Source organism: Otolemur garnettii, unplaced genomic scaffold (assembly GCF_000181295.1).
Source record: "Otolemur garnettii isolate 467f Iridium unplaced genomic scaffold, OtoGar3 scaffold00103, whole genome shotgun sequence".
Lineage (NCBI taxonomy): Eukaryota > Metazoa > Chordata > Mammalia > Primates > Galagidae > Otolemur > Otolemur garnettii.
The window spans coordinates 5,054,944-5,068,283 of record NW_003852498.1 but is presented as its reverse complement, the minus strand read 5'-3'; the positions used below and the strand labels follow the sequence as shown (position 1 = coordinate 5,068,283).

The 13,340-nt window shown below is 35.6% G+C and overlaps 1 protein-coding gene across 1 annotated transcript in view; it reads right to left on the bottom strand.

Annotated features, from left to right (window-relative positions):
* Nucleotides 1–13,340, bottom strand: part of AIMP1 (aminoacyl tRNA synthetase complex interacting multifunctional protein 1) — a 24,192-nt gene that overhangs the window by 819 nt on the left and 10,033 nt on the right. The window contains exons 2-5 of the mRNA XM_003796361.2: nt 13,177–13,290; nt 11,176–11,343; nt 6,901–7,112; nt 2,888–3,056 (exon numbers count right to left, since the gene is read on the bottom strand). Coding sequence (XP_003796409.1) covers nt 2,888–3,056; nt 6,901–7,112; nt 11,176–11,343; nt 13,177–13,290 — 663 coding nt within the window. The remainder of the gene's footprint in view (nt 1–2,887; nt 3,057–6,900; nt 7,113–11,175; nt 11,344–13,176; nt 13,291–13,340) is intronic.

Genomic DNA, 13,340 nt, shown 5'->3' with positions numbered 1-13,340 from the left:
TATAACAACTATTGTTATTTCCTTATAAATATGAAAGACATTATTTGTAGTCTGAAAATAAGACTTATTTTTTAAGATAATATAGTTCAACAAATTTGTACCCTGAATGATTAAGATTAAAATTAAGATGCTCATCATTACAGTTAATGAAAAATTGTGAAGAAATGAAAACATATTTTTAAGATACTTTCACATCTGGTGAAAGCAGGTTATGTTTTATTATGTTCGAACATGCAAAACAAATGACAAGATTTAAAGATTTCTTATCAATATTGGAGAATGTCTTAAATGCTGAGACTCACTAGTTAACTATGACGACTACTTTACCACTTATTGAGAAGAGACAGAATGGAGTAGAGGATACAAGAACTGGCATTTTTACAAGTTGCTGCCTCAAATTCACGGAACCCTGACTCTACTTTCCCTTTCCTTTCTGAGACAGAGTCTACATTTGTCACCTGGGCTAGAGTACAATGGTGTCATCATGGCTTACAGCAATCTCAAACTCCTGGGCTTTGCCTCAGGACTACAGGGGCGTGCCACAAAGCCTGATTAAGTTTTCTAATTTTTTGTAGAAACCGGGTCTCGCTCTTCCTCAAGCTGGTCTTGAACTCCTGGCCTCAAGCAATCCTTCTGCCCTGGCTTCCCAAAGTGCTAGGGTTGTAAGTGTGACCCACTGCCCCTGACTCTAATTCATATAGATCTAAAAGTTTTAAACTTCATACATAAGACGAAAGGAACAAAGATTTGAATGAAAAATGAACTAGAAACTAATAAGGGGAATCTCCAAAGCTTGATTGCTACTTTTAACACAGCAGATTCCACACCTGAGGACTATAATGTAATTGTGAGACTTTATCAAATCATTAAAAAATAATTATGATAGGGATTAGTAAACCAAGATGTGTTAGACAAGCATCTATTATTAGTATCAATGCCAGAAAGCTCGTACTTTCACTACGGTAAGTAAAATTTAAATAGCAGATACTATCCCACATTCTATACATTATAATCTCACTTGTAAAATCTGTCACATTATGAACATTAAATATAAATCAGTGTTGAAAAGTCTGAGGTGCAGTGTTAATCTTTCAGCTTACTCAAAACGTTTCTCTGTAATACACTACTTAGTAGGGTATAAAACTAGTTGTAAATCATCTCCCATAAAAAATATACCTCCTGCATTAAAGGATTATTTTTTTAATGAACAGTATTTTCCAGGGAAGTCTTTTGTCATTGCTTCTTCCAAATCTCATTCTCCTAACTGTTTTTTGGGGGGAGACAATGGCTATCGAAAGGTAAGTGATAATATCAATACAAGTTCTTACTAAAGCTAAATAAGAATTGCAGAGGCTCTGAAATTGCTAAATGCACTAATAATCACTATTTGGAAATGGTTACTTACACGTACTGTAAGAGAACTAAGCACTTAGAGAGTATTTTAATTAATGTAATCATGCTAAATAAAATACATAGGGAAAGGAAACTAGTTTCGAGAATGCCCAGGGACGTTTGTATAGACATAAAAAGCTGTGACCACATTCTTGGCATTTAAAACCTATAAAAAGCAATAAATACAAATTCTAGGGTTCTAATCTTTAACAAGTCTGGAGTTAAAATGAGATATTTCATTTAAATTCAGACGTTCTTTTGCATAGAATGCTCACCAATCATCAGCTTCAGCTTCACTTTGATACCTGGCATGGCCATAATAAATCTTAATTATTTTATGTCTGAGTAACTGAGCTTATAGAATTATACTATATGGCACAAAAACTAAAATGTAGCTTTGCAAATGTGGGCCATTAAGTTTACAAAGCTAATCAACAGACAAAAGCAGTTTGATACTTGAACAGAAATAATTAGGACAGTAATGAAGGAACATGCTAGATCTGTTCTCCAAATACTGTATTTTAAAAAATGTTTTCCTAATATATCTCTTCAAAATCATGGTTGCTGGTAGGTTATAATTACGCATGCTTTATAGATTTATTAGGAGCAGGGAGCTGAGTTTCAAAGAAACAAATTCATGCTTTTAGTCATTATTTTCTACTTTACTATCCCGAAACTAAATCTTTCAAATTCTTTCATTAAACAGTCTAATACAGAATTAAATACATAACTGTTTACTCCCATCAATCTTGCTATTCCATTATAACTCGGCTATTTCTACAAATATGTCTCCAAATTAATTCTAAATTTTGAACCTAATTCTACTTGTTATCCTTACTACTCTAGTCAAATGAACATCCTTTAAATGAAGTCTTTTGTTTTTCCTCACATGAGGTCCTCTCCCTTACATGAAAGAAATACTTATTCTACATCTGCCAAGCATCCTTTCTTTTCTGCTTCAAAGAAAGACCCATCTGAAGAAGCTTTTTCATGCATTGTGAAACTTCATCTGTCTCAGGAGTGATTTTACTAGAGAAAACAGGCAATATGAAATGAAACTTCCTTTTAGATTATTAAAATAATTGAATCCAACTTAGAGATTTTCTTTATATCCTGAAGTCAGGTAAAAGCACATGCAAGTATGATTAGATGGACTTAGAGAATTATAAATCTTTTCTTCACATCTAAATTTCCCATCTCTTTTTCTGCACTGTCATCTGAGACAAACTACTGTGTAAATGACTTTGCAACAGATGGATTTAATCTCTATCCACACTTTCTCTGCTATGCAAGTATTACTATTAATGTTAGTATTTTACCTGAAGCAAAATCTCTGGGGTTTTGTACAATATTAATAAATGCATTCATGAGGAGGACAGTTACACGATTGTGCTCAATGTGTCATCTTAAGCCAATTTGGAAAAACTCAATATTATTGAATAATGATCAGTTAACGGAAGGTTTGTAATTTAAATAACTACTAATAAATACTTACCAGGGTAAGCATCAAAAGTAATTCTGTCTCCAGGAACAGCTCCATCAGGTGGAGCCAGTATTTCAACCTTCTCCGGTGAACTAGCACACATCAGCATGGCTTGAGAGAGTACTCCCCTCATCTTTGCAGGTTTCAGGTTACAAAGTAAAATCACCATCCTATTTTGCATCTGTGTGAAACATAAGCTGTTGACTAAAGACGTCCAGAGGTTTAGAATAACCCTGTCTAGAACACATTAAGCTATACCCAATATGCTTAATATTAAGCATTCTACTATTGTGTGAATAAAATCTCTGTGTGTCTAAAATCTTTTGAACATTTATGCATATGCATTTTTCCCCTATACATTTGGTCATTTCCAATGCTATGTATAATTTAGTTTCTAATTTAAAAAAATCTATCATTTAATAACTCAGGCATTAACATATTATGATTAATATTATTATAGAAGTGAACAGAAATTTATTTAGTCTTCAAAGGTTGAAGTATCTTTATTGTTTCCCAAGCTAGCAAAAAGAAACACAGTACTTTAACTTCTTTCAGTGGAATCTAAATAAAAGATAGGAAAAAAAGGCGCTTACAACTCAAATTTCAAGTTCAAAATGAGCCTTTTTAGGGGATCCTACGAATAGTACTTTTCTTCAAACACTTCATATGTGAAAACGTCACATATGAAAACTCTGAAATGTTACAGCAAAAATGTGTCAGAACACCACCAGGGTTAGCAATTCTTTAAGGATCTGATGATACACATAGTTACAGCCCTTTTCCTTAGAAAAATATACAACCTGTAAAATTTGGTATCTACGTGTCTCTGCTTTATAGAATGCTTATTAGTACTATCATGATGGGTTAGATAAAGATGTTTATATGGTTTTGCTTATGGCTATGAATGGCAGCTTGTGGAAGAGAAGAAAAAGTTTCATAGTCTACAACTTAGAACAGAAAAGATGAAGCCCGAGGAGGAGTTTTTCCAATTTGAGCTGGCGCAAGATCAGTTGTTTCTTTCCCCTCGGGCTCCTTATGAGCCTAACCTCATAAAGAGTTATGAATGAGTCCTAGTCCTATTCAAGATGAGCATTAAAAAAAAGAAAAAAGGCACATATATGTGCCAAGTCTATCTCTTTTTTTCATAGATAAGGAGACCAACAAAGAAGTTTTTCTTTTTTCTTAATTCCATCTTCTTCCCCTCAATAGAGCAGCCAGAAGGATGGTATTAAATGTGAGGCAGACAATGTTACTACTTTGCTCAAAAACCCTTCAGTGGCTTTCATCTTACCCAGAATAAACACCTAACTCTACTTGGCGCCCTTATTTCTGATTTCACCTCCCGTAACATTCCTTCTTATTTATCCTGCTCTACCGTACTGAATTCCTGCTATTCTCTGAACATCTCAGGCATACATCTGTCCCAGGGGTGCCTGCAATGCTCTTCAGCCAGACGGATCCGTGACTTGTTTTCTTCATGTTCATAGCCCTTCACTCCAATGTCATTTTCTTTATGAGGTCTTCTGTGGGCACTTTATACAAAACAACAACGTTATCCTGGCTTCAATACTTCTTGAATTCCTTCACTACTTTTCTCTTGGTATTTATGACTATTTGGTATACTATATATTTACTTATTTCTTACTAATTTCATGACTACTTTGTAGAAATGAGAGCTCCAGAAGGCAGGGCTATTTTTTTTTTTAACCTGTCATACCTCTATCGTATCTATTTTAAATTGTTGCTGTATCCTTTGTCTAAAATAATGCTTGCGGTACACTGCAAGTCCCCAGTAAGTATTTGGATCTATAAGTATAAATGAATGTGCAGGGGGATTTGTCCAAGTTCATAAAGCCAAGAAGCAGCACAGTGGCAAGGAACAGAGGCAGTCATCTTAGTGTTGAAGTCTGTATTTTTTGGCAGTAACTCTGAAGCAGCATGGGGCAGAGATAGGTAGAGAATACAAATTACTTACTCTTTCTAGAAGACACCTAGAAAGAGCCAATTAAAAACTGTTACTACCTTTGATTCTTTCTACTGTTAATTAAATACATTTTGAAAGAACATTTAATTCTTGAAGAAAATAAATGGGGTACTCCAAAGTCAAAAGAAAAGAAGGAAGGAAGCAAATGTGTTGAGAAGAGGACCCGAAAGCTTTCACGGAAAAAAACAGCAAGTTAGAAAAACGCTGCCTTGAAGGAAATCAATATAGAGTATTAATTTGCTTGTATAGTGGTTATCAAGCAAGGTTATCCTGCATAAACTATACCACCATACTTTTCACATATCCCAAACGCCCAGCTCTACTTCTACGACAGAAACAACTACATTTTGAATAGGGAATAATATAAACTGTAGCCATGGTTTGTCTTCTAAAATATCACTACATAAAAGCACACTTCTTGGTGCCAAACACACCAGAACAGAGGAAAAGGTGAGATTAACTTTGACCTCCTCCTCACTATCAATTTCTTTTAGAACTACTTAAAACTCAAACTTTTCTCATCCAGATAAGTATTGAAGACCTAAAAGAAATGAGTTTGTGAAGTAGGAAGGGTAAGAAATTACCTCCTTGGACTTTTGATGACGGGCCAGTATTGATTCATTACCTGTACTATGTTCCAGCTATGCAGAAATTAGAGAATAAAACAATGGGCCAGACCAGAGATGAAAACACAGATTGTCTGCCAGGCCGGTGAAGGAAATGAGTAAGGCCCCCCAGACAGAAAACACCAATCGCACTCTTCTTGTTTGCTGAGACACGGTATGAGAGGCAGTTCACGCTCCTCTTCCCCTTCCGTAAGTATAACACTAGCAGGAGAGTGATGATAAATAACCAAACAATCACAGCTGGCCCTCCACCTCTACTATGGAACGGTGGCAACTGTGGTGGGGAGTGCACCTTCCACCTAAGGCGGCATCCACTACTAAGCATCAGCCAATTTCTGCCTTGAAAAAAAGCAAGAGGATGAATTATCACCATGAAAGATAAACTACAACTTTCTGGGCCTGCTCTCATTCCATGGCCCAACGGTTTGTAATTTATGACTTCTATCCCATGTATGGCACTAAAATCTGCATAGTACCTACAATTATAAGAGCTTTATGACTGACTGATCCCTGTGTGAACGGTAAACGGGAAAGCTGATCAGTAGGGATTCACGGAGACCACCAGCCTTGGGGTACACATACACTACTTATGTATGCAAGCTGCTTCCCTTTCTGAAAGCTGTAAACAAGGATGTATGATATTGGGGCAGCACCTATGGCTCAAAAGGGTAGGACGCCAGCCCCATATGCTGGAGGTGGCAGGTTCAAACCCAGCCCAGGCCAAAAAAAAAAAAGGATATATGATGCTACTTAACACAGAGTTGTATATAGGTATGTATATATATATATCAATAACAGTAAATAAAGTAGCATATTCAAAACTTATATATTAGTACTTTAAAAACAATAGCCATCACAATCATTATTTTTATTGTTTCATCATGGAATTTTATTATTTCTTAAATTTTTTTAAAATCACCGTTATATGAACTCAAAAAATACCAATCTAAAAGTATGAGAACAAGTTTTATTTCTTCAAAACTCAAGAAATATTTTCACACTTGAGGGATCAGAGATTGAACTTATAATTTTTAATGGCATTCCTTTTTTGTTAAAAATTAGGTGTTTTGTATTTTGTTGTGACTTAGATATTTTAAAATGTACAGATAGGTTTTTATAGAAAAACAGAAAAATAAAAACCATGTAAAAGGAAAAATAAAAAAAAATTCAGAACATCTTTTATCTTCCTAGCCTCTTGAATTAAGTGATCTTAATTTACAGATCTTTTGCAGGTTTTTGGTGGTTTTATGCACTTTTTTTGTTGCCTCCACCATATTCAAACTCATCAGCTAACCCAATCAGCACTGGCTCCTGTCCTATGTTCAACTGATGGGAAATTATAAAGGAAAGACATCAAGAGAGAGGGGACCAAGGTGATACGTGTACGCAGTGGTAATTTTAGTTGCACAGATTACCTGTTCAAGAGGAACATGATTCACCAGGCCACTGACAACTGTTCTAGGGGCTGTTTCTCCAACATCGATCTCTTCTACATACAAGGAATCTGCATCAGGGTGTTTTTTGGCAGTTACGATGCAACCAATTCGAAGATCCAGACGGGAAACATCGATTGGCTTGGAGTCGGCACCTCCCGCTACTGACTGCTGTTTTTTCTCCTTTTTCTCTCCTAAAAAAAGCATTCATGAATGAGTGAACATCAGAAAGAAAACAAAAGTACACTATAAAAATCTCATGGCATCAATACTGATGAGCTTTAAAAAAAAAAAAGAATATTTATCTGCTAACTTCAATTAAATAATAACAAAGGAAAGAATTATTCAAGTCATAAGTCCTGAACGCTTTTTTACCTATTTCCTTATTATCTGTGTAGTTAAAAGACACAATGCGAAGGTTGGCAAACCAGCCGGATGCCTGTTTTTCTAAGTACAATTTTTTGGAATACAACCATATTCATTCATTTACATATTATCTATGGATATTGTCACACTAGGATAGAGTTGAGTAGTTGTAACAGATATTGTTGCCCCAAACGCCTAATATATTTACTATATGGCATGCTGCAGAAAATGTTTGTAGACACACAGCCTTAGAAAATCCTTCCAAAACCTTTAGTGTGACTCTTTGGAGAGTGAAAAACCCTTTACTTAGAAAGAACATTATAACCAGTAGCCAAATGACAGAATGAACTACAGCAAGACAAAATTTCACTAATAAACTGTTTTCCTCATCATCTATACACACAAATGAATATAAAATGAATTTCTCCAATTTTTACATTTCCCTGAAGATTTAGGAGGACTTTAGGTTTATCCACAGCAATTATTTTGTTTTGCCTTAACAGAAGGGGACCAGCCTCCTGTGGGACTATTGGTACATACCAACAAATCCTACTTTTGATTAAGTTTCAATAATTCTACTTTCATTTATATGCTGATTATGTAACTCCTACTAAGGATTCCTACTAAGAATATGAATCCCACTAAGGAAAATGTTTGGAAAGGATTTTTTAAAAAGGATTCATATTCCTTTACAATCAGGTTCTCTGCCAAAAAAATAAATAAAAATTTATTTACCTTCCAAGGCAGAGATAAACTACTGTGCATGGAAGAAGTCCTTCTCCACTATACATTCATTTAATTTTTTTAACAAGTACTTATTGGGTGCTAAGGCAAAAGAAGTAGTACAAAGAGTGGCCCACGCCGTCAAGGACTCAAAATCTCTTTTAAGGACCACAGATACATATGTATCAGATATGCATTAAATATTACATACAAAGAAACTGAGAAACACAGAGAAGAATGCTTCTGCACAGAGCGGGCAAGGACGATTCTGTGTAAAGGATATTCAAAATTTATACAAGGTTTACAAAAGAGTAGATGGAGCTTGTTTAAAGTATTTTAGACTATTTTTAATCTCATTAGCAAGCTTTAGGGAAAAAAAAGCCATTTTCAATGTAACAAATTAGTAAAGGTTTTTTAAATGGAAAAAACTCAAATGACATAGAAAAACATATATAAAACTACCAGAAAAAAATATATCGGAAATCTTAACAGTTATCTTTGTGTGACAAACTATGTAAATATACTTTAAAATACTATAACAGTATGATACAGCTATATCCATATTTATCTTTAACATTATTCTACTTTCCCGGTATTTAAAATACCTTTACCTAGAATCCACATTCCAGAGGTGATTGCAAATACTAAATCTATACGAGAGTTTTGTTAATTATCATAAAAGATTTTAGAAATGTTTAACTGACAAATGAGTAATAGATGCTCACTCAAGATATATGGTGATCTGGACCATATGGGCATTACAGTACTGTATGAGCAGAAGGCTGGAATCTGGCAATCTGGGCAGCCAAATACCTACGGAACAGCAATCTATGGCTGGTACTGTCACATACGGCTATTTACATTTAGGTTTAAAATAATTGACACTAAATTAAAAATTCGGTTTAGTCACACTAACCACATTTGAAATCCTCAACAGCCTCATGCGGCTTCTAGTTACTATCTTGGACAACGCGGACACAGAGCATTCCCATCATCATAGAAAGTTCCACTGGACAGGGTGTTCTACAACTTGAGCTCTATTTGGTTTTGTGTGCTCCCCTTTCCCCTAGAGGAGGGGAAGACTGATTAACCATGACAAGAGAATAACAGTGCATCCTCCTTCGAGAACAAAGTATGAACCTCATCAAATTAGTAATAGTAGGTTTTGTGTCTACTTAATAGATTTTATGAAGTAGAAGAATTAATTTGAACTGTTTCCATTGTACTCATACCACCTAGTGGTGAAGTTGCAGAGAGGATGTGCAGCCCCTCCTACTTCTAACAGAGGCTACTGATGTTTACTAAAAGGACCTGACAAGGGCTGGATGCTAAATTGGCTGTTAGTTCACAAATCCCTCAGCCATTTTATATTTTTTTAAAAAACTGACTAGTAGTATATTGAAAGGTATCCATAACGAATTAAAAAAGCACTTTTTAAGACATGTGGGGAAATGAAGTCTAACAAGGAGTGAAGGAAACTTGTTAAAAAGGGAGTCAGATTTGTGATTAGAAAAAGAACTTTGGTAGCAAGGTAAATGATAAACTAGCAAGGATAAGGCTTTAACATTAATTCAGATAAATTAACTTGAAACTTGAATTGAGTTAAAAGAGCAGAACTGGATTCTAAATGTTTTGGTGAAAAGAATTATAGGCCTAGTTGGTTAATTAGACATGAAAACTGAAGAAGATTAAGATTGACTGTTGGAGCTTTCGATTATGGTTGCCTGAGTGAATGGAGATTCTACTTCAGTTGCTTTTATTGCTTTGTTCTTTAAAAGAGAGCACATCTCAGGCAGGTGCAGTGGCTCATGCCTGTAATCCCAGCACTCTGAGAGGCCAAGGAGGGCGGATCACCTGAGATCAGAGTTTAACACCAGCCTGAGCTAAAGCAAGACCCTCATCTGTAAAAATAGCCGGGCGCTGTGGCAGGTGCCTGTAGTCCCAGCTACTGGGGAGGCTGAGGCAAGAGAACTGATTGAGCCCAAGAGTCTGAGGTTGCTGTGAGCTATGATGCGATGGCACTCTATGAGGGGCGACAAAGTGAGACTCTATATCAACCAAAAAAAGAGAGAGAGAGAGAGAGAGAGAGAGAGAAGCCACCTCCTTCTGTTGCAGAATAGTTGTGTGATTATAGCAAACTGCAGCCTGGAACTCTGATCCCAAGCAATTCTCCTCTTACCCTCCCAAGCAGCTGGGACTACAAGTGCACATCACCATGCTAAGAATACTTTTTTTTTTTTTTTTTTGCAGCTTTTGCCCGGGGCTGGGCTTGAATTCACCACTTCCAGTACATGGGGCTGGTGCCCTACTCCTCTGAGCCACAGGAGCCACCCAGGCATACTTTTTATGTTTTGCACAGACAAGGTCTCGCTATGTTTCTCAGTCTGGTCTCAAATTTCTGGGCTCAAGTGATCCTTCCACTTTGGCCTCTCAAACAGCTGGTTTACAGCTGTGAGCCACTATGCCTAGTTCTACTTCAGTTCTTATGGGTTCCTAAAATCTTAACACCTTCATGCCTCAGTTCAGACATCATGCTTGGCTAGAATGTCTTTCGTATCTTCACAACTGGTTCTAAGCTAACTTCCTACCTGTGAGTTCTTTGAAACTATGCCCCAAATATACACCAAAAGTCAGTCACTCCAAACTACATGTGGGATCCTACACTTAATACCTACTTTCTGTGGCTTTCCTTGGGTTGGTTCCTCAGCTTAAAGTGCCATACCTTGACCCTGTTGACTTGGACAACATTTACACATCTTTTAGGACCGGTTTGTATATTCCAGAATCATTTTTCCTGATTTTACAAGCATGCTAGCCTTAAATGTTTGAACTTCATGATACCTTTTTTTATTTTTTTAAGACAGAGTCTCACACTTTACCCTGCCTTCAGAGCCTATAGCATCTTCGGGACTTAGGCAATCCTCTTGCCTCAGCCTCCTGAGTAGCGGAGACTATAGGCGTGTGCCATTTTTAGTAGATATGGGGTTTGGCTTTTGCTCAGGCAGATCTCAAACTCTTCAGCTCACGTAATCCACCTGCTTCCCATAGTGTTAGGATTACAGGTGTGAGCCACTGTGCCTGAGGGATACCTTTATTATCATCACCAAATATGTTGACATTATCTGATAAACCAGTTAAGAGCCATATAAGATAAAAGGTCCCAAATACCCTTCTTTTCTGTTTTCTCCTTTGCCTTCTTTTCTTCACCTGCTCCTCCTTTTACATGTTCTTTGGCACCAGAAGACATGGTGGTTACTGGTGTAGACTGTATCGTATTTTCAGAAACCACAGGATTAGCTCGCAGTGGAGTTCCCGATGGAAATGGTATTTGCTTCACTGACATACACAATGAAACAGATAATGTCATTTATATTAAAATCAACAAGATAAAAAATATGGAATTGTGAATCATAACTAGGAACTCTTTTTCAAAGAAAAGTTCACTATAGATAACTATCAAGTATCTCCTATTCAAGACTGTAGAAAGCCTGCCAAGAAATTAAGTATATGTTAACCATTACTGAGATAAAAGAGTAAAGGCATGATTCTCATTTAAGTACTAAATTGATAAAATTGCAGATAACAAAAATAATAGCTAACATTTATTATGGACCATGTCCCAAATACTTTTCGAAATGCACGATATGAATTAACTCATGCAATTCTCATGTATAACCTAAGAAAAACATTCTATTCATGTCCCTATTTTACAAATGATAAATCTGAGCCATCCAGAAGTTAAGAAATTGGTCCCCCACAGATAGTGAGTAGAGGAATAAAAATTTACCCCCTGACAATCTCTTCCCAGAGACTACACTTTCAGGGTCTGGCATGATTGCAAGTTTTTCTCTCAGGTTTTCTATCCTATTTGACAGTCAACTAGGAAAGCATTTTAATACTAGTTATTTCTATTCTAGAATGGAGAGGCTGTATTACTTGTCCACAATTCTACTTCAAACAACTTTTTAAAGAAGCAAAGTCTACAGCAATGTTTTAAGATGTTAAAAACAATTCACACAACCCAGTAACACAGAAAAATAAAATCTCATGAGGGATTTTGATGTGGCTTAGATTCTGGCCAATATCCAGACCACTTTTCGGAGGTTTTTTTTTAACTTTCTGAGGTATTTTTTAACTTCCCTGGAAGGTATGGCATCTTTAATAATGTGAATACTGATTCATCACTTTAATTTAACCTACTGTCCTGGTTTAGCATTTCATTAATAAAATTAGTTTAAAATTTAAATGCTTTTAGGGACAGTCTTCAAACCCTGGAAGAAATGAAAAGCAGTTTTAAGTAGGTAATATTTTAACACTCATTTAATCCCATACCAGTATTCCAAATCTAGTAGTCTTGGAAACCATCAACTTAGATTATTCTCTCTAGTTGATAGCTCTAATACATCATTGATTTTTCTCTTATTTTTATTTAGCTAACTAACTGTAGAATTCATGCTACAACTTTCAAAATAACTCACTGATAGAGTAACAGTCGCAAGGAAACAATAAGAGGATTTTACGATCCTAGGTTCTCCTTAATTCACCCAGAATTTTCTACAGTCCAATCAAATGCCTTTCAAATGCCTTTCTGTGTGGTCCTTTGCAATTTTAACTATGATTATTATTATCATTGTATTATAATAACGTAAATTTACTTAGCAACTTTCAAAATAATTCAATAAAGTTTTACATTTTATTTACAATATAATAGTTGAAATGGTAATTATTTGCTGACTTGAGTAGCTTCGGAATTATATGATTTCTGGAAATGATTTTATAGGTCTAGATTCAATTGCTTCATAAATAAAAAAATTGTGTATAAGTGTTTTTAAGGAAAAATTGATGCATGTGAAGAACGTGGTACACACCATTCCACATGTAGTAAGTGTTAATAAATGTTAAGTAAATAGCATTATGGCTAATTTTTAAGTATTCAACAGGGAACAGTGATAATCAAGTTGAAGTATAGTACAAAATTTAAAATAATGGGTTTTCTCACTTTGCTACTTTTGTGTGATCTCAGGCATTTTCTTTTCTGTAAAGCAGGAAGTGTATACATGCACAGGAGAGCTCATGTGAGGATGAGAAAAAGCATAAGGCTTAATAAACAATAAATGACACACTTATTATCAGAAATCAAAATAACCCATCATTTCTGAATCTAATTACCCCCATTTTGAATTTCTGCCTGAATTAGCTCTTGTTTCAGTTCTTCAATTTCTTTCTTCAATTTAGCATTTTCAACTCGAAGTTTCTTCTCTTCTCTCAAGGTTGCCTGCAAAACTATGATCAAGAAAATCCAGTTAATATACGTGTTCTTTCAAAGATTTCAT